The sequence below is a fragment of the Esox lucius genome, chromosome 19 (genome assembly GCF_011004845.1).
Source record: "Esox lucius isolate fEsoLuc1 chromosome 19, fEsoLuc1.pri, whole genome shotgun sequence".
NCBI classification, from domain to species: domain Eukaryota; kingdom Metazoa; phylum Chordata; class Actinopteri; order Esociformes; family Esocidae; genus Esox; species Esox lucius.
The window spans coordinates 33,235,840-33,263,482 of record NC_047587.1 but is presented as its reverse complement, the minus strand read 5'-3'; the positions used below and the strand labels follow the sequence as shown (position 1 = coordinate 33,263,482).

General features: G+C 39.0%; 2 protein-coding genes across 3 annotated transcripts; one reads left to right on the top strand and one right to left on the bottom strand.

Moving 5' to 3' along the window:
* The first annotated feature begins 288 nt into the window (after positions 1 to 288).
* slc13a1 (solute carrier family 13 member 1) lies at positions 289 to 21,860 on the top strand. Of its 2 annotated transcripts, none has more exons than XM_010884204.3 (17): positions 289 to 426; positions 1,397 to 1,498; positions 1,635 to 1,918; positions 2,783 to 2,911; positions 3,366 to 3,502; positions 4,624 to 4,808; positions 5,454 to 5,493; positions 5,582 to 5,645; positions 5,921 to 6,063; positions 6,237 to 6,356; positions 11,390 to 11,488; positions 11,623 to 11,727; positions 11,847 to 11,959; positions 16,767 to 16,861; positions 17,933 to 18,094; positions 18,348 to 18,485; positions 21,693 to 21,860. In XM_010884204.3, exons 3-17 carry the CDS (start codon positions 1,814 to 1,816, stop codon positions 21,834 to 21,836), a joined length of 1,779 nt encoding a protein of 592 aa, XP_010882506.2. In that variant the 5' UTR covers positions 289 to 426; positions 1,397 to 1,498; positions 1,635 to 1,813; the 3' UTR covers positions 21,837 to 21,860. The 2 variants fall into 2 exon arrangements, with proteins under 2 accessions (XP_010882506.2, XP_019912188.2); XM_020056629.2 differs by having other exon boundaries at positions 5,579 to 5,645.
* LOC114829508 lies at positions 6,380 to 9,751 on the bottom strand. Its single transcript, XM_034288071.1, has 4 exons — positions 9,352 to 9,751; positions 9,118 to 9,258; positions 8,607 to 8,859; positions 6,380 to 8,151 (listed from the first exon to the last, which is right to left on the bottom strand). The coding sequence occupies exons 1-4, from the start codon at positions 9,580 to 9,582 to the stop codon at positions 7,490 to 7,492; spliced, it is 1,287 nt and encodes a 428-aa protein (XP_034143962.1). The 5' UTR covers positions 9,583 to 9,751; the 3' UTR covers positions 6,380 to 7,489.
* Positions 21,861 to 27,643: the final 5,783 nt, after the last annotated feature.

The window sequence follows — 27,643 nt, the reverse complement described above, 5'->3', positions numbered from 1 at the left end:
CAGAAGGCTGCGAGTTCGCGCCCAGTGTGCCTCCCACCATGGGAGCGGGCCGATAGCGGAGGAAGCATTACTGTTACGTAAGCGCCACGTTTACAACGAAGTAATACAAAAGGTACTCTTTTGTATTAACTTAAAAATGTGGAAGTTTGTCATAAAGGCGTTCACGTGTGTTACCAGTTGTCAGGATTGTCTGCTGTAATATATTTATATAAAATTTTATTGAATAGTACTATATTTTTTCTACTTTCGTTGTTAATCTCTATGGTAATCCGTTATAATATATTTTAGTCCCCCCTTCCCGTTAAAAGGTTGAGTACCGGAGTCCGCCTGATTCTGACGTGCTGCTCCCCCTCCCTTGGTCCGTGGTACTCTACGCAACTGAGCAGTCAGGATCGCACTAGACCAACCTAGCAATAATAAAAGAAGGTACTTCTGCACGTTAACTAAATATACGATACAAAATGGAATCTTATAATCTTGCTTTAGCAGCAGCCATTTATTATAGTTTACATATGTCTGATATCTATTAGCTAATGTAATACAATCGTCAATCTTATTGTTCAAGTTCGCCAGCTAGCAAATTTGCAGATGAAGCAGCTTGGCATCATTGCCATGTAATGCTTGTCCTGATAGCTAGCAAAGGGGCATTGAACAATGTTGTAGCTTGCTATGGATAATTCAATGGTTCATTTCATCTGTGGAGAAAGTTAGGGTTTATCTACAATAATTCTAAATTAGAGAACTCTGGACATCAATATAACATCAAAAAAATGTGATGTGCGGTCATGTGATTAACAGTTGTAATTAAATTTAGTTAGTATATTAAATTGCTACTCTATAACCTCAGTAGTCTATATTTAGTGTTTGTGTATTATCTCAAGCAATATAAGGAATACATATTTAGGATGCATTGATTTATGCTTCTGCACTTGGCAGAATAATATAAACAATGTGTCCAAGTAAAATTCTGCATCTTTTCCCTCAATTTGTAAGTTGCATATATAATACTTAGGGAACTGCCAACACTCAGAGATTTTGCACACTCGAAAGACTCGTACCGAACTTTGAACACATAAACGTCAAAGTGTAGAACGGGTATTCAAATCTGACCCTCGAAGCCAGTTCCACTGCATTTTTTCATTGCAACCCTGTAGTCTGGGACTTAAGACACCAGATGGGTCCAATTAATGATGAGGTAGAACAGAAAATCTGACCCTCGTAGGGTAAGATTTGAATACCCCTGGGGTAGGACATTATATTTATTAGCAAGACTTTACACAGTCCATTTTGAGTAGGAGGATTTGTATAAATAAAGTAGAGAACCAATGGTAGAATGATATCCCACCTTTGAATTTCAACTTGCCACCCTTCTGCTACCCCATGTAAAATCTTCTAGAAACGCCACTGATTCAAGGCTCCCAGGCACTGTTCATATGGAGCAACCATTTCAACTGCTGGCTGCAAAGACAGAGCTGTACCGCAACGCAAAATCAAAAATGTAGATAAGCAACTTACACATGGACGTTTTAAGATACTGTAGCATTTGACCCACAGTGATAAACCTTTTAATAAGTGGAGCGAATACAGTATAGTTTACATCTCAATAACTCCTAACATTACTTTGTTTTAAACAGATAACGCATCTGCACATATTCTCTCAAGGCCCCATCCACTGCATACTCAGTGACAGACCCTAAAACAATAAAGATTTATGGCTGACCAAGTAGACAGGATAAGAGCGGCGAGTGCCTGAAGAAATGCCTTAAGTCATTTTAACACTCATCTGGGATGACTCGGGAAGAGGTTGCTCATCATGATGAAGCGGTTTCTGAAAGGAGCCTGGAACTACCAAAAACTGCTCATCATCATTCTCACTCCTCTGCTGTTGCTACCTCTTCCACTGGTCATCCAAAAAAAGGTGAGAGCGACGTTACCCATTTGTCTCACATAACAAAAGAAGCTCTCTATTCACGGAATGGGCTCCTAGGGACGGGACATACCACCACACTCACAAAGAGAATCCTTCCAATTCTGCATGATTGTTAGTCACCAAACATTTGCATTACACTGACAAAGGTATGGAAACAAATTCCGTTCCTCACTCAAAACTTTCCTTTTAAACTTTTTTGGAAAGGAGTGAAAAAGGTGCAGTCTCTTAATTTTTTCCAGAGCTGTACATGCAGAGGTATTGTACTTGGAAGAACAGACAAATTGAAAGCCAATAAAGAAACACCATTACATGTTTTACCACTGCATTCATTCTATTGACCAAAATCTAGCAATTATGGACTTAAAAACAGCATTGTTTTCAAGTCATGCCAGTTCAGAAACATTAGCCAGAGAAATCGGATGTAGACACTGGTTTTATTTGAAGGACTGTATAGCAATCAATTACATACTCCAGGACTTTTGTTCCTGAGTGTTTTTTGACTGGCTCAAATTGATGAGAATGTAGACAAATAACTGCTATTTCTTATTTTTCCATATGACATTCCAGGGCATAACTCATATGTTCTACAGAACTTAGTTCAATGAGTTTGCGTATTGACAGCACACCAGGATTGAATACCACAGAATAGAAAGTCCTAAGGTTTTATGATATGTCGAAGTACACTACCATCTGCATTCCTTTGACAGTAGAATAAATCACTTTTAAACTTTGTCAATAACTGTCATTGAGTTAAATACTGTTTTCTAGAGAATTTTGCAGGCTTCTCTTTTCAGTATTTTTTTTTCTTCAGTACATTTAATTGCTTTCATCTGTTCTCTTGCCCTCCTTTAGGAGTCTGAATGTGCGTTCACACTTTGTGTAATGGCAGTGTACTGGCTGACAGAAGCACTGCCACTGGCTGCCACAGCTCTGCTTCCAGCTTTGCTTTTCCCTCTTTTTGGTATCATGACGTCCTCGCAGGTGAACAATCCACAATGTTATCAGTTTTATGGTGTGTGAGACAAGGTATGACTCAGTCATTTAAGTACAAGATTTTTGTTAAGCATGGCTATTCTCTATCTCCAGCTAGTCAGAACTGTGAGATAATGCAACTATGCAACCTCATTCAATATGGAAAATGTTTTTTTTAAATCTCTTCAGCCCCAGTTAAATTCCTGATGGGGCCCATGTGGACCATATTGATCAACTATGTTACCTATTGATTATAAACAATATCCGTGACCGGCGCTGATCGGTTTGAATGACTTGGCACTGAAATATACCAAAAAAAAACATGTTTTTAGTCTATCCTTGAAATGTCTGGTTAATAATGGTTTCATTATGGTTATCAAGAAATGTTTAGTTATATTTGATCAGCATGTGTCTAAGGTCCTCCACCTTTTTTATTCTTCTAATTTCCCTCTGTCATGTCCAGGTGGCTGGGGTGTACTTCAAAGACTTTCACTTGCTGTTGATTGGGGTCATCTGCCTGGCAACATCCATAGAGAAGTGGGGTCTCCACAGGAGGATAGCACTGCGGCTGGTCACTGTAGTTGGTGTCAATCCTGGATGGTGAGATCTATGCTTGCCACTCACTAACCCTCTGATCGTCAATATACAGCTCTGGAAAAAATGAAGAGACCACTGCAAAATTACCAGTTTCTCTGGTTTTACTATTCATAGGTTTGTTTGAGTAAAATGAACAGCTTTGTTTTATTTTATAAACTACTGATAACATTACTCCCAAATTCCAAATAGAAATATTGTCATTTAGAGTATTTATTTGACCATTTAACTGGTCAAAATAACCCCAAAAAATATGCATTGTTTTCAGACCTCAAATAATGCAAAGAAAACAAATTCACATTAATTTTTCAAAAACAAAATACGAATGTTTTAAGAAATCAATATTAGGTGGAATTACCCTGATTTTTAATCACAGCTTTCATGCGTCTTGGCATGCTCTCGACCAGTCTGTCACATTGCTTTTGGGTGACTTTATTCCACTCCTGGCACAAAAATTAATGTAGCTCGGCTTTGTTTGATGGTTTATGAGCATCCATCTTCCTCTTGATCAAATTCCAGAGGGTTCAGATCTTGATCTGGTGGTCCTCCATCCACACATTGATTGACCTGGCTGTGTGGCATAGAGCATTGTCCTGCTGAAAAAACCCAATTCTCAGAGTTGGGGAACATTGTCAGAGCAGAAGGAAGCAGGTGTTCTTCCAGGATAACCTTGTACTTGGCTTGATTATTGCATCCTTCACAAAGACAAATCTGCCTGCTTCCAGACTTGCTGAAGCATCCTCAGATCATCACCGATCCTCCACCAAATTTCACAGTGGGTCAGAGACATTGTGGCTGGTATGCCTCTCCAGGTCTCCGTCTAACCATTAGACGACCAGGTGTTGGGCAAAGCTGAAAAAAAATGAGGTGTGCCTGTGTTGGAATTTAACAGACACTGGAATGGAATGGCTGCCATACATGTAGAGATGCTGATTTTAGAAGAATTAGGAGTGGTTCTTAATTTTTTCCAGAGCTGTATATAGTATATCTATATATGTACTGAGAGAAAGAGATAAACATAGCAGAGGAGAGAAGGCGTTAAAGTCATAGAATTCTCTGAATATCAAGTATGACTTGGCCAACCACGCTCCTCATTGGTCAGCATCCCTGTGGATTTCCCTTTGTAGGCTGATGTTGGGCTTCATGAGCAGTTGTGCCATCCTCTCCATGTGGGTCCAGAACACGTCCGCCGTTGCCATGGTGATGCCAATCGTGGAGGCAGTAATTCAGCAGATTTTAAATGCAGAGGGAGAGGGTGAGCAGCGCCAGCAGGCACGGACGGGCACCAGCAACCTTGGTCTAGAGCTGGAAGGTGGGTTTTAACACAATAATGTTTTACTCACAGGACTTGTCATTGTCATTTGCAGGAACTTAGTCTCATGCCCCTCCTTGGAGGTCTGGACACGTTGGTATTTGAAAACAGTTTGAATAGATCTCAGAATCCTAGCACTGACAATTATATTGGATATTATTTTTCAGGAAACCTAACCCCTTGTGCTCGTTTAAGACGTGGTCAGTGTTGTTCAGCAGTTTTCTGCCTGGATAGAGAAACCATGTGCAGAGAGTTGCTAGCTCGGAAAACTTGTTCACAGCATGGATAATGGATGAATACATGAAAAAAATGCATTCCGTTTTGTGTGCACTATTCTCTGCAGATTTTCATACCATCAACAAAATATAAAAAAACAAATACATGGTTGCTAAGATGAAGTTTGGGATAGGATGAGGGTTACGGTTGGGGGATAGTGTTATTTGGACAGTCACCTACAGCTTGACTGTCCAAATAAAGTTTCATTGGGTTGACATGTTGTAAGGCATCAGTGATTTAGATTTGGGTTCCACCTCTGTCAAATAATTTTTTTAATGCATCGCCAGGCCTTGCGTAGTATGGCCTGGTCTAAGAGGCTAGCAGGACCTCAACGCACACAACGTTCTAACCTCCACCTTATTTCAACAGAGTCTGAGGGACCCTGTGAGACGAACGAGGAGCCAATAAAGTATTTTGGAATTCCTCATTTATTTAGCATTCTTAAATGTATCACTGACTTAAATGTAATGTTAATAATTCCTATTTATGTTTAGTAGAACAAATGAGCAACCAGATGCAGTAGATCACAGTATTTCAGCAGATGTGCACTGCCAGACCAATGTAAGTAGAAGATTGCCGTTGTACTAAAAAACCTTCACTGTATCCCAACTGGATTCTAACAATGTACACACAGCAGGGTTGGGTTCAGTTTTAATTCACTTCCACTGAAATTCTAATTCTCTTCAATATTTTGCAATGTGTAAAAATCAGAATTGGGATTTGGTTTACTTTTTGAATTGACAGGAATTAAAAAGGAATTGACTTGAACCCTGAAAGACAGTAGATGACAAATTACAATACCATTTCTTTGTCTTCTTCATGTGTTTGGACAAAAGATAGATGGCCGCTACCAGAGCAGGAGAGAACATATGATGTGTAAGGGGCTGTGCCTCAGCATTGCATACTCCTCCTCTATAGGAGGGATATCCACCCTGCCCGGGACCTCACCAAACCTCATCTTTGCAGAATACATCAACCAGTGAGTTGTTTTTCAGTACAGCTATACACATTTTAGATTTTACATTACATATGCTTTTACAACACTATAGAAGGTGTCTTATCAGGACATGCAAATGACCTAAAGGTCTACCCTCTATATGGCACAATCCTACTGATACTTGGATATCTCCATTGAACTCTACTTAATGATAGATTCTACCCAGAATGCACCTCTGTGAACTTCGGAAACTGGATCATCTTATGTTTGCCAATCAGTGTCATTGCTCTGCTGTTGACGTGGATATGGCTGCACTGGATGTTCATTGGCTCAGAGTAAGTAAATGTTACTTCAAGGCGTTAGTGAGCATCCAATAAACCTGTTTCCTGTTCCTCTCATCATATCACTGCTGTTGTTCACCCTTTTCGGTCTGATCCTTAACTCTGAATATCTTAATATTTTTTCCTGCCTTCTATCCCTTCCTGTTTGTGTCTTAACTGCTTAACTATAAAACCTTCTATATCAGTGCTCTAATCAAGGTTTTGAATCTTGTTAAAGATAAATATTTGAAGTTGATTGGGTGATTAGTATGTCCTATTGCACAGGATATATGTTTCTACACTACCCATATACTGCATAAACAGAGGCTTTGTTGATGATACAACTGCAGGGTATCTGCACATTTTGTAACAGCAAATTTAATAACTTTCAAGACCTTTTTAAGTCCTCTAAAAGGAAAATTTAAGACTTCACCACAACAACCAAAAACTGAAAAATGTTCAATGCGACAACACAATGATGTGGCGAAGCATTAGCACAGCACAACTCACAAAGAGCCACGCTCCAGACAAGTCACAGGGACGAAGCGTTAACCGTTTCTTAAAAAAACTTTTATAGCAAGTCCTGATTCCTGCTGAACCCTGACATGGTTGATTATGGATGAACTTTCAGCCTTTAAGGTACTTCAAGTAATTTCTAAATTTTGGCCCCTAGCAGGGAAGACAGCCCCAGGACATTACAAAAGCCCACAAATACACAAGTTAATGTGGCTGTCAAATAGCCTTGTTGAGGTGGGTTTAGGGGTTCTCCCCCAAGGAAAGGTTTAGGGACAGATTAGTGTTTTCCATGTCATTTCAGACACAGATAAATGCAATAATCTATGCATAGACGTAATGATTGAAGATCCAGTCAGACAATTGTAGGAAAGATCAGGATCAGAAATGTATTTAAAAGTGCTTTGTTCAGTTACTACTAACAGTATACAAACAATAGCATGAAAACAGTCATGCTTACATAGGATGAGAAAAAAAATTGAGAAACGGCTTTGGACTAACCTATAAAGCCACAGTGCTGCTCAAACAAAAAAGGAACTAGGCCCAGTCAGTAACATTCAGCAAATAAATCAAATAAATAAACTAAATAAATCACCAAAGGTATGTAAACTTTCAAGTTCTGAAACTAAAAGCCCTCATGACAATTTTGTCAATTCTACAATCTTGTTTTCAATTTCTGCATCCAACTCAATAAGTTCTTTATGTTTATCTTTAGCTCGTCTCCTCAAAGAATTGGATTCTGTGATCAATGTGGCCATTTTACTACCACATGAACTTTCGGCTTGCACTGCCATTCTATCTGCATCATTCTCCAAAGATGTGCAAATTTCTCGAATTGATTTTTTCTTTTGCTTTAGCTCTTTCAGGTCCTCTTCGACATACTTTCTTTTCTTGGAGTTTTCTTCTGTCTCTCTCTTCTTTTTTTCCTCTTCCAAGTGTGCCCGGTAACGACTCCGTGCTGAAGAACAGTAACTGATTAGCTCTTTTGTAAGTGGCACTCGTGTCACCCCTCCACAAACATTCACTTGATCACAGATGAGCCTTTGAACAACAACTGTCTCCTCAGACATGTTGCACGTCTCCACTTCTTTGTTGATTGAGAAGCCCCGCTCCACTTCAGCTTGTCCATGTGAGAGGAGTAGTAACTTCTTGCAGAAGTTCCACAGGTCAGTGTAGGAACTAAGATTCTGAGACAGGAATGCATCAACCCTGGACACTGAAGGCTGGAAATTGGCAAATTCCAGCAATTTGCCCTCATTGGAAAGGGCCTTCTCAAACTGTAGAGAAATCACATCACCTGTAATAATGCATAAAGAAGAGCCAGTGTGAATAAAAAATTAGCATCACAACATAAAAGGCAAAGTTGCGTTCTTTTAAAGAGCCCAATCCACCCAGATTCTATCCATTTTCTGTTAATCCCTCTTCCATGAGAAATATTTGTACTAAAGAAAATCCCAGAGTTCTGCAGCTCATTGGTTTGCACTCAAGTTATATGCCAACCTGCACTATTTAAAAAAAAAAAAAAAAAAAAAAAAAACTATTTTTTTTTGTGTGGAATGGCCTGTTTAAATAGACTACATAACCTTATCATTTGAAGTCAGTGAAATAGTATCAAATATGTACACAGAAATGGGAATACATGTTGAATTTTATGTTACAGGTTATGTTATAGATATTGGTCTTAAAACTGATACAAATGGGATGATTTGTGTAAACAGTGAGTGCCATTCTATTCTTATTCCTGTAATTTACCAGAAGATATCCCGCCTGTCAACTGTTTGTCCAGCAAAAACTTCTCAATGAGGCGTTTCAGTTTCTGTAGGCATTCGTCAGGGCTGGAATACATTTTTCTTGGGTCCAGACACATCATGTTATGGACAGTTGCATATTTTAGAGGGCACTTATCCAGTGCCTTCTTGCATATTTTTGAAAGCGCACCCTGGCATTCTTTTCTAAACTGCAGCACAACAAGCTCGCTCACCCTGCCCTTGGCCCCTGACAGTCCCTGACAAAAAAAACATTGGTTTGTCAAATCTACAACATATCTGTCCCTACATGGTCTGCAATAATTAAGCATAAGATACACTAGTTAGGGTGAGATTAAAGGCGCACATTCAGAACATGCCTCTCCACACACACACACACACACACACACACACACACACACACACACACACACACACACACACACAAGCACACACAGAGTCAATGTTGATATCTACATGTCATTGTGAACTTCTTTCATGAAACTGAATATACCCACCTTAATAACAGCTGCTGCACCCATGCCGATGTCAACATCTTTTGTGCCAAGCCAAAGCTTCTGGTCTGTGACATCGAGCCTCACCAGCTTATACGGACTTGTGGGCAATGCATCGCGCTTGATGAATCGTTTGAGAAGGCTCTAGTAAAATAAATATATATATATATATATATTGGAGTTAGATCAGTGAACTTATGTGTACTAAAGATGTTGTGCATTATGACAAATAATTACCCTTATCAAATCCTCCAAGTCATTCCACAGGAAAGGCATCATGGGAGCATCTTTTTGATACTTTTCCAGAAATGGTTGAAAGGCTCTTGCTATGAACATAAAGAAGTGGAGTTTGGCACAGATAAAAGGATCCTTTCTTGCCTCAGAGAGGGTGTTGAAGGATGCATTCCCTGGGTTCTTCACCTTCTTTGTTGACACTTGGTCAACAAACTTCTCAATAGACGGCCACATTTCAATGGCCCTCTCTGCAGCAGGCACATTTTCAAGCCAACGATGGCCACAGAAGGATAAGGGGAATGTGGATGACAGGGTTGCAGATGTGAAATCCTCTCTTCTTGCTGGGGCATTATTAAAGAGATAGTGGAGAGATCTCAGCACCTTTTCTACATGCCACACCTCAAATCCACCTTTAAATGAATTGTGTAGGGTGTGGATACCACAGCTTCCCACAACTTGGAGTTGAATCCCCCCAAACTGTTCTCCATGTTCCAGTTGTAGGAGATCCATGAATTTCCAATTTACTGCAGGTCCATCCATTGACACAGAAAGCATGTTCCTTAAATTAAGTTCCTTGGTGCCCTCCTGAAATTATAAAAAAAATACAAAACAAAGTCTACCTCAAGAATGATAAAGTTTTCATTCATGTTCACTCAGCTTAGTTGGTTTATCTTAAGTAGTAATTATCTAACTTTGGTCTGGGGACTACCATACCTCAGACTACCAAAGAGGTATGTGAGCAAAAGTCATCAACAAAAATTTGATGACTGACATGGACAGTGTCACAGTCCATGTCAGTCATCAAATTTTTGTTGATGACTTTTGCTCACATACCTCTTTGGTAGTAAATGTATATATATATACATTTACTATATATACATACATTTATTTATATATTGGTTAAGTATTTTAACATATTCAAAGCATTTTAAATGTTATTTTGAGTCTTACCTTAAAATGCTCCAGCAAGTCTTCTGCCGTTGAGTGGCCCAAAAACTGAGAACCAAGATAGCGAGATCTGACAATCGGGGCGCCAGTCTCGTCGGTTGACCAGTGTCTGACATGCAAGTCCAACTGTTTATTTTTTGTTGTTGTGTTCATGGACTCATCGAACATTATGACGAAAGTGTCCTTGTTTGCTCGTGAAATTAATTCCTTCGTTAGGTATGGGGCAATACCAAATCGTGCTAAGTATGCAGTTTTGTCCCTCCCACATGTGAACGTACTCGCATAATCTGAGTCAGGGAACATTGCTTGAAAAACCAGGTGGATGTCCTCATTTGAGGTGTACGAGTGGTGGCGGCTTACGGTTTGAAAAACCCACAGTATTTCAGCCTTAAGTGTAGCTACATTCGCAAAGCTGCCGAAGGCATTGCTTGATAAAGTGGACGGCCTTGTGGAAGGCTGAGAGGTCGAAGTGCTCGGTTCATCACGAGATGAGAACATACTTATGGGCAAACTACTTGCCTGCGACGACACATACTTCTTGTGCTTCTCTCCTTTCATATGCGAGTCGAGCGCTAGGTGGCCCATTGTCCCCAGCTGTATAGTTTTTTTACATAAAGCACATCTCGCTTCATGGTTGCTGGCTGTTTTCTTCAGCCACCCCCGATACTTTTCCTCCTCCAACCAGTTATCATTAAATACACATTTGCCCATGCTTGCGAATTAGCTAAATGCTGTGATAGCGATCCTATCAACGCAACGCATTCGTCAGTCACTTACTCGAATGTCACCTATAGATGCAGATTGCACCCACATAAATCGAAGTGCTGCCCCCAAATGGTGTGCTGGTCAAATTGAAATTTAAGGTCCCACATGAAATTTAAGACCTCCTTACCGAAACTTCCAGAATTCAAGACATTTTCAGACCTTAAAAATGGAAAATGTTATTTAAGACGTTTTAAGACTTTTTAAGGACCCGCGGGGACCCTGAACTGGAGAGGAGTTCATATTTTGTTGTTTTTGCTGAACAGCACAATGTGTGAGTGAAGCTATGTTTTCTGTCTGCAAATGTCATGAATTTATTAAATCCATGTAGCTTCAGGGCCCTGTTCCGCCCTAGTGGAGAGCGCTCTGGAAGAGAGACAGCAACAGCCAGAGTCATAGAGGAGGAATACAGCATGCTAGGGCCTATGAGGTGATCCTTCAAGTTTTCGCCCTTTTTTTTTGTTGTTAAATGTCTGTATTGCTTAGAAAGTGCATGCACGGTTTTGTTAGCGTCTATGTATTATGTGACATACTTACGGCCAGTCTTGTTCCCCCTTGTTTCAGTCCTCAGGAGATTGTGACTGGGGCAATGTTCATCTTGATGGCATCTCTGTGGGTCTTTAGGGACCCTGGCTTTATTACAGGCTGGTCCTCCCTCTTCTTCCCTCAGTGAGCTCAATCCTATTTTCTCCTACTCAAATTATGTTTTACATAGAAGTGCTGCTCATGTTTTAAAAGGCTGCGGGATCAGGAGCTAAAAGGGACATGTCTTCATTCTCTTCATGCAGACATTCAGGGCATGTAAGTGATGCAACTGTGGCCATACTGCTGGGGGTTATGTTTTTCGTCATGCCAGCACACAAGCCATCTACAGATCTACAGAAAGATGGCAGGAGCTATGGTACAGTACTCAAAATGAAATTATTCCTGGTCAATCATAATAATAACTGACACGTGTGTGAAATTGTTTGAAATGTGAAATGTTTCACCCAGTGCATTCATACTTTCTCTTTTTGACATCTTGCATTTTTGGGGGCTGTTGTGAGCTTTAGAAAGTGCCTAAAATTAAAGTTCATATAATTCAAAATGTGTATCAGCCATTCATTTACATTTACGTGCATGTGATAAAAGGGTTACTAATTACAATTGGGAATCATCCAACATTTCTTAATGAAAGCCCATTCCTCAGCATTTCTGGTCTCATTACAACCTGGTGTTTCCCTCAAACGATTCAGGCACCTACAAAAGCAAACAGAGGCCGTCAGATGAGAAGGCATGTTTTTAAAATAGAGAAAATAAGAATGGCTTGGTTCAGATTCTTAGGAGGAAAGCTTTCCGTAACCTTTGACTCCTGAATTCGCTAGAGTGAGATGACGGTTGTGAGATACAGTTGAATCTAATGAAATTGGGGAGGGGATGAAAAAGGGGGTAAAAAACCAAATGTTGATTGATGAATATGGAAGTATATCTTTCTTCAGCCTTGAAGAAAATCACGGTAATGGCATTGGGCTAAATAAATTATGTAGGCTATACTTGGAACAAGTTTCAGCATTTTAAGGGAGATGGGTAACCTTTTTGCATATGGCTTTATTTTCATACTATTGATCCCCCCTTAACCACTTTTATAAAAATTGTATTCATAAAAAAACATACCTGACATACCTGATGGCTACAAGGTGTCAATTTTAACTTGCCAATATTTTCATTACAACATGAACTACAACTCCCACCATCCTTATGTTTATATTTCGACAGACTGTCTGTTTTTAACACATTTTCTTTAAGTAATGGCTGGTAACGTTGAGTAAAAGAAATTGGTGAGTGATATAATCAGGACAGGTTGTTGGGTATCATTCAAATCTTCAACTCCAGCAGACATGTTCAAGCAAGCTAAAAATGCTGCAGGAGTAGTGGCGTTTCTAGGACATTTTACATGGGGTGGCAAGTTGAAACTCAAAGGTGGCTTATCATTCTTTTGTTGGTTATGTCCACTTTATTTATGCAAATCCAGCTACTGAAAATGGACAGTGTAATGTCTTGCTATTAAATATCGTACAAGTTCTACACTGATGTTTGTGTTCAAAGTTTGGTAGACTTTCGAGTGTGCAAAGTCTGAGCGTTGGGAGTTCTCTAAGTTTCACGATTTCGCGTCCAATTAACCATGGCGCCCGCCTCCCCGCCACGGAAAGAAATATATGCCTATTTCAATCAAAACGTTTGGTTTGACACATAGTCATGGTAAACACCCTGCGTAAAGGTATTTAGTTAATTGTGCTGTTTTCTGCATGCAATTTGAGAAGATCGCAATGTAATAACATTCGGATAACGAATAACGCTTTATGCCGACAAGCTGAACAAGTATTAGGCTTAACAGAGGTCCTCACCGCGAGCGAAAGTACACATTCCTTTCTCCCGACGTGCAGAACAACTCATTTCTGAGTTTGCCTCTTCTGTGTGAAGGAGTCACCTGAGTAACGCACGATAAAGGTACCAGTCGTTTGTTTGCTTAACTAGCTAACTATTCAGTTAAAACACATTGTTCTCACCTAATTTAGATGTAGCTAACATCCTCCTATTGTCCGTTTCTAACAGTTGGAGAACAATTTTAATGCACTGGAAAACAACCATACGTTTTGTTATTAAATCTAATTTCAGCTAGACCACCACCATTGTATGGAGGTCAAATACTTCTTAGATTTTAAAAATGTTGTTTATGGATATTGTTTTAGACAGGTTCTAAATCGTGAAATTCGACTTGCACGACTGACCAGACATGTCATACTGTGTCAAAGTGATCAGATTTCATAACTTTTTTTTCTTCACCAGAAGCCATGAAAGGTAGCTAAAAAAGTTTTAGTAAACACTTGAGAAGACTGATCTGTAATTTGTTACACAATTAAAAAGGAAATTGTTAGTGAACAAAATAGTAAGGTGGCCTCGATAATAGGGCCGGGGGTCGTATTTTTTTGCCACGTGGCTAACGAACTAGCTGAAAATACTAATATAACCACTGACATTTCAGAAATGCAAATTAATGACATGTTAGTTTACATCTGTCTGTCAGTAATAATCACTAAACATTGACAACTTTATCAAATTATTACTCTGTACAACATTTTCCAGAGGAAACACTGCTAAGTAGTGATGGCCATATAGTCTTCATTACCGTTCTTCTAGCAGCAGCATATTATGCTAGCAGCGCTAACTGATAATTTATTTTAAATGAAAAGCCATCATTGAAATACAAGGCAATATCGTTAGAAATCTAGTCTGTACATTTTGTTTAATGTCCGTTCCATTATTGTTCGTTTCTTTTTTACAGACTAGATTAACTATATTGCCTTATACATTTCAATTATTGCTTTTGTGATGAAGAATCTGAGTGCTGCCAGCATAATATCCTGCAACTAAAATAACGATAATGAAGCCACGTTTGGCCATCACTACTGCTAAATATATATGCAATTTACAAATTGAGGGCAAGGTGCAGTATTTTACTTTGACACATTGTTTATGTTATTCTACCAAGTGTAAAAGCATAAATCTATCCTGAAAATGAATGCCTTATATTGCTTGAAATAATACACAAACACTAAATATAGGCTACTGAGGTTATAGAGTAGCAATTTAATATACCAACACAATTTAAATGACAGTCTAATTTAGAATTATTGTAGATAAACCATAACTTTCTTCACAGATGAAATGAACCATTGAATTATCCATAGCAAGCTACAACATTGTTCAATGTCCTTTTGCTAGCTATCAGGACAAGCATTACATGGCAATGATGGCAAGCTGCTTCATCTGCAAATGTGCTAGTTGGCGAACTTGACCAATAAGATTGATGATTGTATTACATTAGCTATCAGACATATGTAAACTATAATAAATGGCTGCTGCTAAAGCAAGATTATAAGATTCCATTTTGTATCGTATATTTAGTTAACGTGCAGAAGTACCTTCTTTCATTACTGCTAGGTTGGTCTAGTTCGATCCTGCTTGCTCAGTTGCGTAGAGTACCACGGACCAAGGGAGGGGGAGCAGCACGTCGAAAGAATCAGGCGGACTCCGGGACTCAACCTTTTAATGGGGAAGGGGGGACTCAAAGATATTATAACGGGTTACCATAAAGATTAACAACGAAAGTAGAAAAAATATTATACTATTCAATAAAATGTAATATGTATATATTACAGCAGACAATCCTGACAACTGGGATTGCAGGACATGTTTTCAGCTCCCACCCATTGACACCCCAGTGCGAACTCGCGGTCCACTGCTTTGTAACACACGGGAACGCCTTGATGACATCCTTCCACATTTTTAAGTTAATACAAAATTGTACCTTAGATGGCAAATTTAGAATTTGCCGTCTAAGGGTACCTTTTGTATTAGTTCGTTGTCAACGTGGCGCTTACGTAACAGTTATGCTTCCTCCGCTGTCGGCCCGCTCCCATGGTGGGACGCACACTGGGCGCGAACTCGCGGCCTTCTGCTTCGCAACTCACGTTCCAACCTTTTGAGCTATACAAAAGGTACAATTGTTCGACAAATCGGCAAAATTTAAAGCTAACATTCTAGTCATACAGTATTCCATATAAGGCAAAGATTCTAAGTTACGTCACACACCGTTGTTGAGGCTTGGACCACTATGTCCATTGTTTAAAACAGGCTGAAACTACATACTTGTTTTTATTGATAAATCTGTAAACATGTTAAAATTCTTAGACAAGAAAAGCCATCGTTTAGAAATTTTACAATTACTTAGCGAACTTCGCCAATAATATTGACGATTGCATTACATTAGCTAGTAGACCATATCAGACACATATTAACTATAATAAATGGCTGCTGCTAATACAAGATTTAATTAACTAAATTACATTTTGTATCGTATATTTAGTAAAAATGTGCAGCAGTACCATAGACCTACTTCATTACTGCTAGGGTAGTTTTGTGCGATTCTGACTACTCCGTTGCTCAGAGTATCATGACATTAACAAGATGAGCAGCATGGTGACAGGTGAAGGCAGACTCTGGGACTCAACCATTTTACGGGGAAGGGGGGACTCAAACATATTAGAAAGGGTCACCATAGAGATTAACAACGAACGTAGAAAAAATATAATACCATTCAATAAAATTAAATATGAATATATTACAGCAGACACTCCTGACAAGTGGGGTGGCAAGACATTTTTGTAGGGTGGCTGATGCCAGCCCTTTCCATGCCAGTGGTTTTGCCAGTGTGCTGGAGCTGTAGTTTGAATATAACGTTTCTAACTTTTGCCAATGAAATTTTTTTGGCATAGAATATTTTGATCAAAGGTGTGGTGTAATCTTGGTTCGTTATCAACGGTTGTTTTGGGTGTAGGTGTTTACGAACTGGAGGACAAATCTTAAAAAATTAATTGAAATATGTAGCAAAACTATATTCATATTATTTACAGTATGACAGCATTTTGTATTGTTGTGTATTATGTAAGCTTAAAGAAATTAAAAATCTTACAGGTTGGCACAGGTAGTGGGCATAACTTTCATATGGTATTTGTTGGTGAATATGAAGCCCAAGAATTATTTGTGCCAACCTATGCCAGATTATCTGATCTGACTATCTAAAATGTGGCCTTTACACATGAGTATATATACTATTTAAAATGGCTGACCTGCATTTTGACAATTTGTTAATTTTTCTATGTGTCTAGAGGCCATGATCTCTTGGAAAGAGTTCCAGGCCTGTATGCCATGGGAAGTTGCCCTGCTTGTTGGTGGAGGCTTTGCACTTGCTGAGGGCACAAAGGTAATATTCATTCTAACATGGTCATTGTAGAAATTTGCACTTCAGAGTAATAATACTCCAAATACATTGCCCCATTTAATTTTCATCTTTAGTTATTTCAGTCATTCAGTATTCAGCACATCTCACACCTAATTCACACACCACCTAAATGCCACCAGTTTGACAATATGGAGACTTATGTACTCAGAGGTAATTGCGGCAACAAAGCCAATCTGTGTGTTTTCAGCAATGGCCCTTGTCATGTTTACTAAGCTACAGCTTAGTATGAATGAAGCAATAATATGATAGCATTTTTTACACACTCTACGTGCAGTGACGTCCAGGTCCTGACACAGGATGCTCATTTGGGTGAACCAATAACAAAGGTCAAAGCCTAGCTTTGTTGACATGGCTTGACATTCCTAGAACAGGGAAAGTCAAAACCGATTGCTTACGTCCGCAATTAGAATGCTAATGTTTTGCAAAAATTACTTAGTATGAAGATATAGTAAAAGGTAACTCCTTACAACATTTACATACAATTTCTTTGTTTTTAAAAGTTGATTAATTTGCTATTAGGAGTAGTAAGACCAGTAGTATAAGGTGACCAGACTTTCCCACTTTTCAGGTATAATCCCCATTTTTGGTGGCCTGGTTAGTCCAAAATCATTACCTCAAATTAAATTACAGAAATGTCTAAAAGATGCTTTAGGAATTATAATTGATTGTAGAAACATTGCCCAATTTTGTATGTACTGTTCCAGATCAACAGACACAAAAAGGCAGACTTTATTACTCAGTCTTTATAGTGTTCAAGTTCAAAAGGTTATGATGTTTTATGTTTACCCATATCTATTGAATGCGGTAGGGAAATGAGTAACCAGGCTCCAAAACATTCTAAGCTATGTTTGTTGCTGTCTCATTTCCTTGTGTAATTGGTATGATTATAGAAAGAATGTATCTTAGAACAGAAAGATTTACACACAAACACTGTCAAGGCGGCACCTTTTCTAAAAACCACTTAGCTATGATGCTTCCCAATGATAAAATGTTTTACAGCATTTCTGCAGCCTGTCTGTGTCCCAACTGCAGGTGTCCGGTCTTTCCTCCTACGTGGCAAACCTCCTCTCCCCCCTGGGGAGTCTCCCTGTCATAGCCACTGTCACCATTGCCTGTGTCATCGTCACGTCCGTCACAGAGGTGGCCAGTAACGCAGCCACCATCACCATCTTCCTCCCCATCCTTGGCCCACTGGTGTGTATATCCTCTTGTGAGCTTGGAATAGTTTGATATCAATGGGATTTTCTTGCTTGTTATTGTTACTGTAAATTGTCCCCCAATATACAGTAACAATAAATGACAAACATGTTTTTTCCATGTAATATGTTAATGTAGCTGCCATTGAAAAATAATTAATTCAACCAAGGATGAATTGCCTCGAGCATCGCTTTCTTCTTTCGATGTGCTTCTGAATACCTCTTTTTTTACAATGATTGATTAATGACAGGCTGAATCTCTCCATGTAAATCCGCTCTACATGCTGATTCCCACAACTCTCTGCACATCCTTCGCCTATCTGCTTCCCTCATCCAACCCTTCCAATGCAATTGTGTTTTCCTATGGCCATCTCACAACTATGGACATGGTGAGTGCACATTGGCCAAACATTACATTATACACATGGTCTGACTCCAAAAACCTAGGTTTACTGAATACGCAAGAAAGTCAAGGTTTCATAACACTGATAAACCAAAATAAATCCTCATTAGTGTGACAAGTTGTCTTTTACCCACGACAGGCTTTGAACCACTTGCTTCTATATATATATATATATATATATATATATATATATATATATATATATATATATATATATATATATATATATATATATATATATAAAACATTCAGCAGCACATCACCAATGATTCAGGGGCTGCTTTTAAAGCCACAACAATACCAGATGAATTGGGTTCACAAGCCTGAAAAAATAAATGCATGTGGCCTACACATTTTCCAGAACGTTTCACAAACCTTTCTCAGTATGTCATCTCAGATTCAGAACCAGATGACAGACTGATAAAGGACGTAAACACACAAGTGCATCTAGTGGGCTACTAACTGCCGGTAATTAAAGACAAGTGGGTGGTGAGAGTTCAACATGAAACAACAACGTTCTAACAGTACAAGGCATCAACAGTCATCAGGTTTATCCCTGGAGATGTGATAATATGAAGAATAATAATGGGCCTCAATATATGCCAGTTCATAGTGCAAAATGTTCAGCATAAACTAAAACTTGAAACACTACTGTATCACCAAGACATCCAGAGGGGTATGGATTGGTGGAAAAAGTTTAAAGATTGTTAAATGATTATTGGACAGAGCAGAACTGGAGGGTCCCTAGATTGGATTCCGGGAGTAATGCGTCACCCATTGTAGAATGTGGCTCACCATCACAAATGCTCATTCATGGTAAGTGCCTTTCACCATGCATCGCAAAGTTCCTCACCCTCAAAGTGAAGACCCCCCCCCCCCCCCCCCCCCCCCCCAGGAGATTCAGAATACAATAAAATTGTAAAACAACTTGTTCGACCAAGGAGCAAAAGCCTTGACAACACTGTGGACAGGGTACTCAGTATATGTTCAGGACCAAATTAGCAGAAAATTACCTCCAGCAGTTGTCACTGAAACAGTGAGCACACCACGATCATCTAGTTGAGATAAAGGGAGGATGCCAACTTCTGATGCACCAGTCTGCCGTTAATGACAAGTCGACCACAACAGGAATGTCACAGCAAGAAGGAACAGAAAAAGACAATAGAGACTACACAACCTCACGTGTCACCATCTACTGGAAGCGACAAAAGGTTGGACATTGTCCTGTTTCTGCTACCTACTCGGAGTGGACGGATGGTCTGGCACCTGGCCTGAAAAAAACAACTATAGACATTTCAGAAATGTTTAATGTTAGAATTTCTCAGAAATGTTTCTTTAATACACTGACTCCTCTGTTAAAATAGAATAATAAGCTACAAATACGTAAACTTAAGATGGCTCCAGCAAAGGCCTGGCAGAGCATTATCAGAGAAAACACCCAGTGTCTCTGTGGGGCTAAAGATAGCCAGTTGTTACATATAAAGTATATGCAACTGAATACTCTCATTTCCTTTTTTCGTGCTGGTCTCATTTTTTCCATTCATAACCTTGAAAAAGAGGCCATACAACAATGGAACAGTTTGGGAGTTTGGGACACTCGCATTGTTGTTAATCGCCCTCGCCTGTTTCCCTATCACTGTTTAAGTTCCTCCTCTCCCAGTGTCTTGTCAGTCTTTGTTTGGCGCATGCCTTTTGTTACAGTTGTTCCGTCTTGTCTTGTTTGTAGTGTTTCCTTTGGTTACAGTACAAGTTATTTTTATTCTTTTATTAAATGTCCTGCCTGCGCTTGTGGTCTGCCTCATCAGCTGTGACATCAGCACATAGATATTTATATTTATATACAGCTCTGGAAAAAATTAAGAACCACTCCTAATTTTTCAAAACAAAATCAGTATCTCTACATACTGATTCTTAATGAGGTACTGATTAGGTGAATACCTGAACCAAATCTAATTTAATGAAGAAAAGTATAAAAACCACTGCTGTGGTCATCACTATCCACTTGCAATAGGACCAGCTGGATGGCAAAAACAGTGCAAGTAGTACCTCAAAGGTAATTTGAATAAAATGTAAAAAACTATTCAGCATGACAAAAGAGTTGAAAATAAAAGCTTTGAGTCAGGAAATGAAAGGTTCAATTCTGGCTTTACTGGCAGAGGGATACAGTGAGCGTCAGGTTGCTTCCATCCTGAAAATGTCAAAGATGGCGGTTCATAAGAACAAGGTCAAGCAACAGACATTGGGGACAACAAAGCTACAGACTAGCAGAGGGCTTAAACGACTGACCAAGATGACGTTACCTAATTCAAATGTCACTCAACAACCGTAGGATGACATCAAGTGACCTACAAAAATAATGGAAAACAGCAGCTGTGGTGAATTGGACAGTGAGGACAGTTCGAAACTGGCTCCTAGGGGCAGGGCTGAAGCTGTGCAAAGCTAGAAAAAAGCCCTTCATCAATTAAAGGCAAAGAAGAGCCAGGCTGTAGTTTGCAAAAGACCATAAGGATTGGACTGTAGAGGAATGGAATACGGTCATCTTCTCTGACAAGTCAAATTTTCAGCTTTGCCCAACACCTGTCGTCTAATGGTTAGACGGAGACCTGGAGAGGCATACCAGCCACAATGTCTCGGACCCACTGTGAAGATCGGTGATGATCTGGGGATGCTTCAGCAAGGCTGCAATCGGCAGAGTTGTCTTTGTGAAGGCTGCATTAATCAAGCCAAGTACAAGGTTATCCTGGAAGAACACCTGCTTCCTTCTCCTCTGACAATGTTCCATGCCACACAGCCAAGTCAATCAAGGTGTGGATGGAGGACCATCAGATTAGGATTGCCTCCATGCCATGCTGCAGATTTTAGATTTTCATTAGCTGTAACCCTTAATCATCAAGACTGAAACAAAACAGGCTTGAAATTTTTCACTTTGTGTAATGAATCTAGAATATATGAAGGTGTCACCTTTTGATTTGAATTATGAAAAAAAAAGAACTTTTCCACAATATTTACATTTTTTGAGATGCTTGACTGTGTAGAACCTCCAACTTTGTGTAAAAGATTCTATTTGCATAGATTGTAGAAAAACCCATGCTACATATTTGCATTGTAAAAACACTCATTGTTTCATCAATAACAGGAAACCAAGACCATGACTTTATCCTTGTCTAATGCTGCTTGATTGTTGTAATTTCAGGTGAAGGCTGGGATTGGTGTGAATGTGATCTGTGTCCTTGCAGTGCTATTTGCTGTGACAACATGGGGGATTCCATTGTTTGATCTAGATACCTACCCTGATTGGGCACGGACTCCACCCCAGACAAATTTCTCTACATGGTGAAATCAGTAAATAAAAAATTTGATATGGGGCTGTACAGTGTTTGTCTGCATTTATGTCCAATTCAATGGAACTATCTGTGACGGTCATACAGGATACTGAAGTGTACATCCATATTAGTGAGCTGTACATGTGGGACATTACATTTGCACTCTAACTTTAATGTCACAATATTAACAAACAAATGAAAAGTCTCATTTGTGAGTCTATAGTGTTGGCATGTGATAGAAATAAAGCAAATAAGAAATGCTAACAAGATTTTTGGGGAGACTGGATATGAAAAATATAATTGTAAGTCTTTTTAAGCAAAAGATTTAGAGTCATTTTAACTTTAGGGAGCAAAAGCAAATTAGTGATGTTACTTTGTTTACAACTAAATGAAATGCATATCTGTGAAAGTAATTTCACAGTTTTTACAGGTTCACTTGAAATATAAACCCAGTATTACCTGTTATGGGGCAAAGCAAAGATGCTGCACAAGGAAGTAGTGTAAATGCCTGAGGGTGTTTTATTAACGAAAAACCAACACCACTAAAGCTCATGTTTCTTTCTGTAGCCATCTTTTTGATCAAACCAAGTTCTACAAGCCATTATACTTTAAAATGTGTGGGGCTGTCTAGTGGCACAAATATAAGGCTGGAGAAATATAACCACTCTGAAATTTATAGATAGAGCTACAGTATTGATACAAGGACTGACCATGAAAATAATTTTGTTGAGCTGTAGCGTTTGTTTATTACTTTTTTATGTTATTTGGGGTTTAATTTGTGAAGCCGCTTTTTTGTTTTTCAAGAATCAATGGATAAATATCTTTCATTTATGGGCCACAAAATGTTAGTATAAACACTAGATATTTAAAATGAAGTTAGCTTGATTTAAACGATCTAGTGTTTGAACGTCTTTTGTCATCTGCTCGATTTTAAGAAATTAATTGTGTCAGATGTTTTATGCCAGAGAATACAGTGCACTAACATTTAGTGTTCAGCCAAGCGGCACCTATCTAGTCTAGTAGAGCGAGCTAGCACTATTTTGCCTCACAAAGCTACCCAAGCTTGCTACATGTAGGCCCTATGTTCATACCTATTCATTTTTTATTACGGTTGTTTAGATTAGATTCAACTTTGTCATTGAACAGTACAAGTACAGTACAACGAAATGAAGTTAGCAACTAACCAGAGGTGCATATAGAGGGCAGAAAATTATTATTACTTAATAATTATAAGTATTAAGTATATGCATGTTACCAGTGGAATGAAGGCAAATGCAGTACAAACGGCAATACTAATTGTGCAATAAGGCAAATACAGGAGGGCAGAAATTTGTATTTGGTATAATGTATGTTACAACTGGGATAATAGTTGTTCAGGTACAAATGGCAATTTCTAAATGTCATTCAAGATGTGCAAATGAATGAGTGATGTATTAGGGTAGCATGTGCAACTGAAATGCAGGGATAGCAGCAGTGAGGTTCCTGAGGTAGACACGTACAAGAGAGTAGTGCAACAAGGACCTGAGAGGCGGGGGGTTGTGGTAAGTGATGGGTCACAGAGTTCAAAGAGTTCCCTGGGTCAGAGAGTTCAGCAGGGTTACAGAAGGAAAGAAACTGTTCCTGAGCCTGTTGGTGTGGGACAGAAGAGACCTGTACTGCCTGCCTAATGGAAGGAGGGCAAACAGTTGGTGGCATGGATGTGAATTATATTAAGGTGGTTTCTTCAGCCAAATACAATTACATTTATTGTCACAGAGTAAAAGTACTCGGCTGACCAGTTTTGAGAAATTCCTAATCAAGAGTTATATGACCAGCTGAAGGAAGTTCATAACTGAATTAATAATCAATGATCTTAATTGATAGTTTTTTTTCATTGATCATTGGTTTGTTACTGTAGGAACGCCCTTTATCTGGTCATTTAGTTCTTAATTAGAGATTTCCATGAAGGGTTGGATAAAGATTACTTTTACTTTGCCTATTACGGCCCATGGTCTCACAAACCAAGTAAGTGGTCCAGCCCATATGTAAAGTATGCTTCGAAAGGAATGTAGGCCTGCATTAAACCCAAATAACCAAAAGTACTTTGTATAAGGGCATAATGACGAAAATGTAAATGTAAAATATAGGCTTATACACTCACCTAAAGGATTATTAGGAACACCATACTAATACTGTGTTTGAGCCCCTTTCGCCTTCAGAACTGCCTTAATTCTACGTGGCATTGATTCAACAAGGTGCTGAAAGCATTCTTTAGAAATGTTGGCCCATATTGATAGGATAGCATCTTGCAGTTGATGGAGATTTGTGGGATGCACATCCAGGGCACGAAGCTCCCGTTCCACCACATCCCAAAGATGCTCTATTGGGTTGAGATCTGGTGACTGTGGGGGCCATTTCAGTACAGTGAACTCATTGTCATGTTCAAGAAACCAATTTGAAATGATTCGAGCTTCGTGACATGGTGCATTATCCTGCTGGAAGTAGCCATCAGAGGATGGTTACATGGTGGTCATAAAGGGATGGACATGGTCAGAAACAATGCTCAGGTAGGCCGTGGCATTTAAACGACGCCCAATTGGCACTAAGGGGCCTAAAGTGTGCCAAGAAAACATCCCCCACACCATTACACCACCACCACCAGCCTGCACAGTGGTAACAAGGCATGATGGATCCATGTTCTCATTCTGTTTACCGCCAAATTCTGACTACCATCTGAATGTCTCAACAGAAATCGAGACTAATCAGATCAGGCAACATTCTTCCAGTCTTCAACTGTCCAATTTTGGTGAGCTCGTGTAAATTGTATTTGTAGTGGAGATGAGTGGTACCCGGTGGGGTCTTCTGCTGTTGTAGCCCATCCGCCTCAAAGTTGTGCGTGTTGTGGCTTCACAAATGCTTTGCTCCATACCTCGGTTGTAACGAGTGGTTATTTCAGTCAAAGTTGCTCTTCTATCAGCTTGAATCAGTCGGCCCATTGTCCTCTGACCTCTAGCATCAACAAGGCATTTTCGCCCACAGGACTGCTGCATACTGGATGTTTTTCCCTTTTCACACCATTCTTTGTAAACCCTAGAAATGGTTGTGCATGAAAATCCCAGTAACTGAGCAGATTGTGAAATACTCAGACCGGCCCGTCTGGCACCAACAACCATGCCATGTCAAAAATTGCATAAATCACCTTTCTTTCCCATTCTGACATTCAGTTTGGAGTTCAGGAGATTGTCTTGACCAGGAGCACACCCCTAAATGCATTGAAGCAACTGCCATGTGATTGGTTGATTAGATAATTGCATTAATGAGAAATTGAACAGGTGTTCCTAATAATCCTTTAGGTGAGTGTATAGTACTGCAGGTTACATCATAATCATATGTAAACACAGCACAGAGTCTGCCAAACCCCCATCGCCAGGGAGACAGGAGATGTTTGTCAATACTTCTGCACCAGACTCCACAACTTTGACATTACAGATGCACTCAACTTAGAATGAGTTTCAAATATTGTTGTTGCTAGTTGTATTTTTTTTAACAATAACTGCCTCGTATTAGCATTAAAGCTCCACTGGACTTTAAAGTCAACTATTTAATTCACCATGGTTATTGATCTGATTCATCTACAGACTGAGACCGACATTGATATGTGCATAATGGCTCAACTTACATGGCTGTAACACTGCTACCGTTTCCATTTCATAAACTAAAGTTTGTGGTGAACCCAGTCAATTAAAGGAATGAACATTCTAAAATGAGAATTTGAAGATAATACTACCTACTTCATTAGCCCATTATAATGACTCCACACCAACAAACCAACCCGAAATATGTTACTATGACTAGCGTATAATAGCCTATGAAAATCCTATTACTACCGTTACTACTATTACAACCATGAATACTGCCTCTACTGTTTTATTATATAAATAATTCAAGACTAACAAACACACCACATTTACTTCAGTAAATGTCATTTTCTATTTATAATGTGGTTGTTTTAGTTGGAAATGTTTGAGCATGCAACCATCTTGGAGATCTGTACCATTTTAATAAGGACTAAAGGTGCACATTTTCCTTGGACCTATCATAGATCCATCTAGTCAATGGGAGAATCAACTGTCTGGAAATATGTTATTTCACTGCACTGATTTTACCACTTGTTTGTAATGTCAAAATACCAATTGTTCTAAATTAAATACAAAACAGAAAATACATGTTTGCGTAAATATTCGACCGCCTTTAGTCAATAATTTTGGAGTGGCACCTTTGGCACCAATTACAGCCATGAACCCATTTGGATAGGCCTCTACCAGCTCTGCACATCTGGACACAGCAATTTTTGCCCTTTCTTATTTACAAAATTGATTGATCTCTGTCAACTTGTATGGGGACCTTAGGTGAACAGCAATTTTCATCTATTTCCACGTATTGTCAATTGGATTAAGGTCCTGACTTTAACTAAGCCACTCCAGTGAAACTTTGGCTCTACGTTTGGGGTCATGCACCATTTTGACATGTCCCAATTTGGGAAAGAGGAAATGGATGCTGCCATGGTTCATTGTATTTCACCTTTTTTCACATTAATATTAGACCCATTTTTCTTTTTTGAGGGATACAGATAAAATGACATGTCGTTGATTGTTTTGCCACACTTCCTGACCTTTAGCATTATCGTTATTTAGATAAATTAAGTTGATTAGGGTACATCGTTCCCCTTCAATCTCCCTCCTACTGGAAGAACTCCAAACGTTAGCCAGAGATCCCTTGTCCAGACATCCAAGTAGGTTTGAAATAAAACCTTCAGACTCTAATTCATTTAGAGTTGCTACAGACCCCTTGGTGGTCTCCCTGATTAGTGCTCTTCTCACCTGGATACTACATTTTTGAGGACGGCCTGTTCTAGTAAGGTTCAGTTGTACCATAGTCTCTCCATTCCAAGCCTTTACTGTGCTCCTGGGGATATTGAATGCCTTGGACATTTTCTTATCCTACCGCTGATTGGTTCTTTTGAATAATCTTATTGTTGATTAGCTTTGAATGTTCCTTTTCTTCATGGTGTAGCTTTTGTTAGGAATTGTACTAGCCAACTGTGGGACCTCCCAAAGACAAAGGTAGTTAACCTAAAATAATGTGAAACACCTTCATTGCATAAAGGTGGACTCCACTCAAATAATTATGTGACTTCTAAAGACAATTAGAAAAATTAGTGAATACCTATGCAATCATTTGTTTTTTTATTTGTTGTTAAGAACATATTTTTTGTGTTGATCAGTTACAAAAACTCCATTGGGATTTCATTTTTAACACAATAAAATGTGAAGTCCAAGGGGGTGAATAATTTTGAGACACTGTAGGACTAAAGTACTGTAACTGTACAAGTAGCTCAAATCATGATTTGGTTAATTTGTACATAATCATAATGCCTTTAGTTTGTAAAGGTGTGACATTGATTGTGTGCTCCACAGTACCCAAACAAAGCCATTTTTGAAAACAACAACTGCTATCAAGAGCTCTCAGTTGATGGTAGAGTAGCATACTTATCTAAGAGGTGCTGGAAAGCTTTTGGATACTCTATTATATGTTTGGGCATTTAGCTTTAGTTACTTATGAGTTTAAATAACATAATATCGTATTTAAATAGGTACATCATTTTACTGTTGTAAAGCACATTTTATGGGAATGTCATGCACATGGGCACATAGAGCTAGAACACCATCTAGTGGCTGCAGTTTGAGAGAACGTCATTAGGTGTAGTCAGTTATTTTTCTTGAAGGTAGAAAATTGTGTATCACTCGAAACCTGTCATTTATTAATCAGGTTCTGTTCAGGG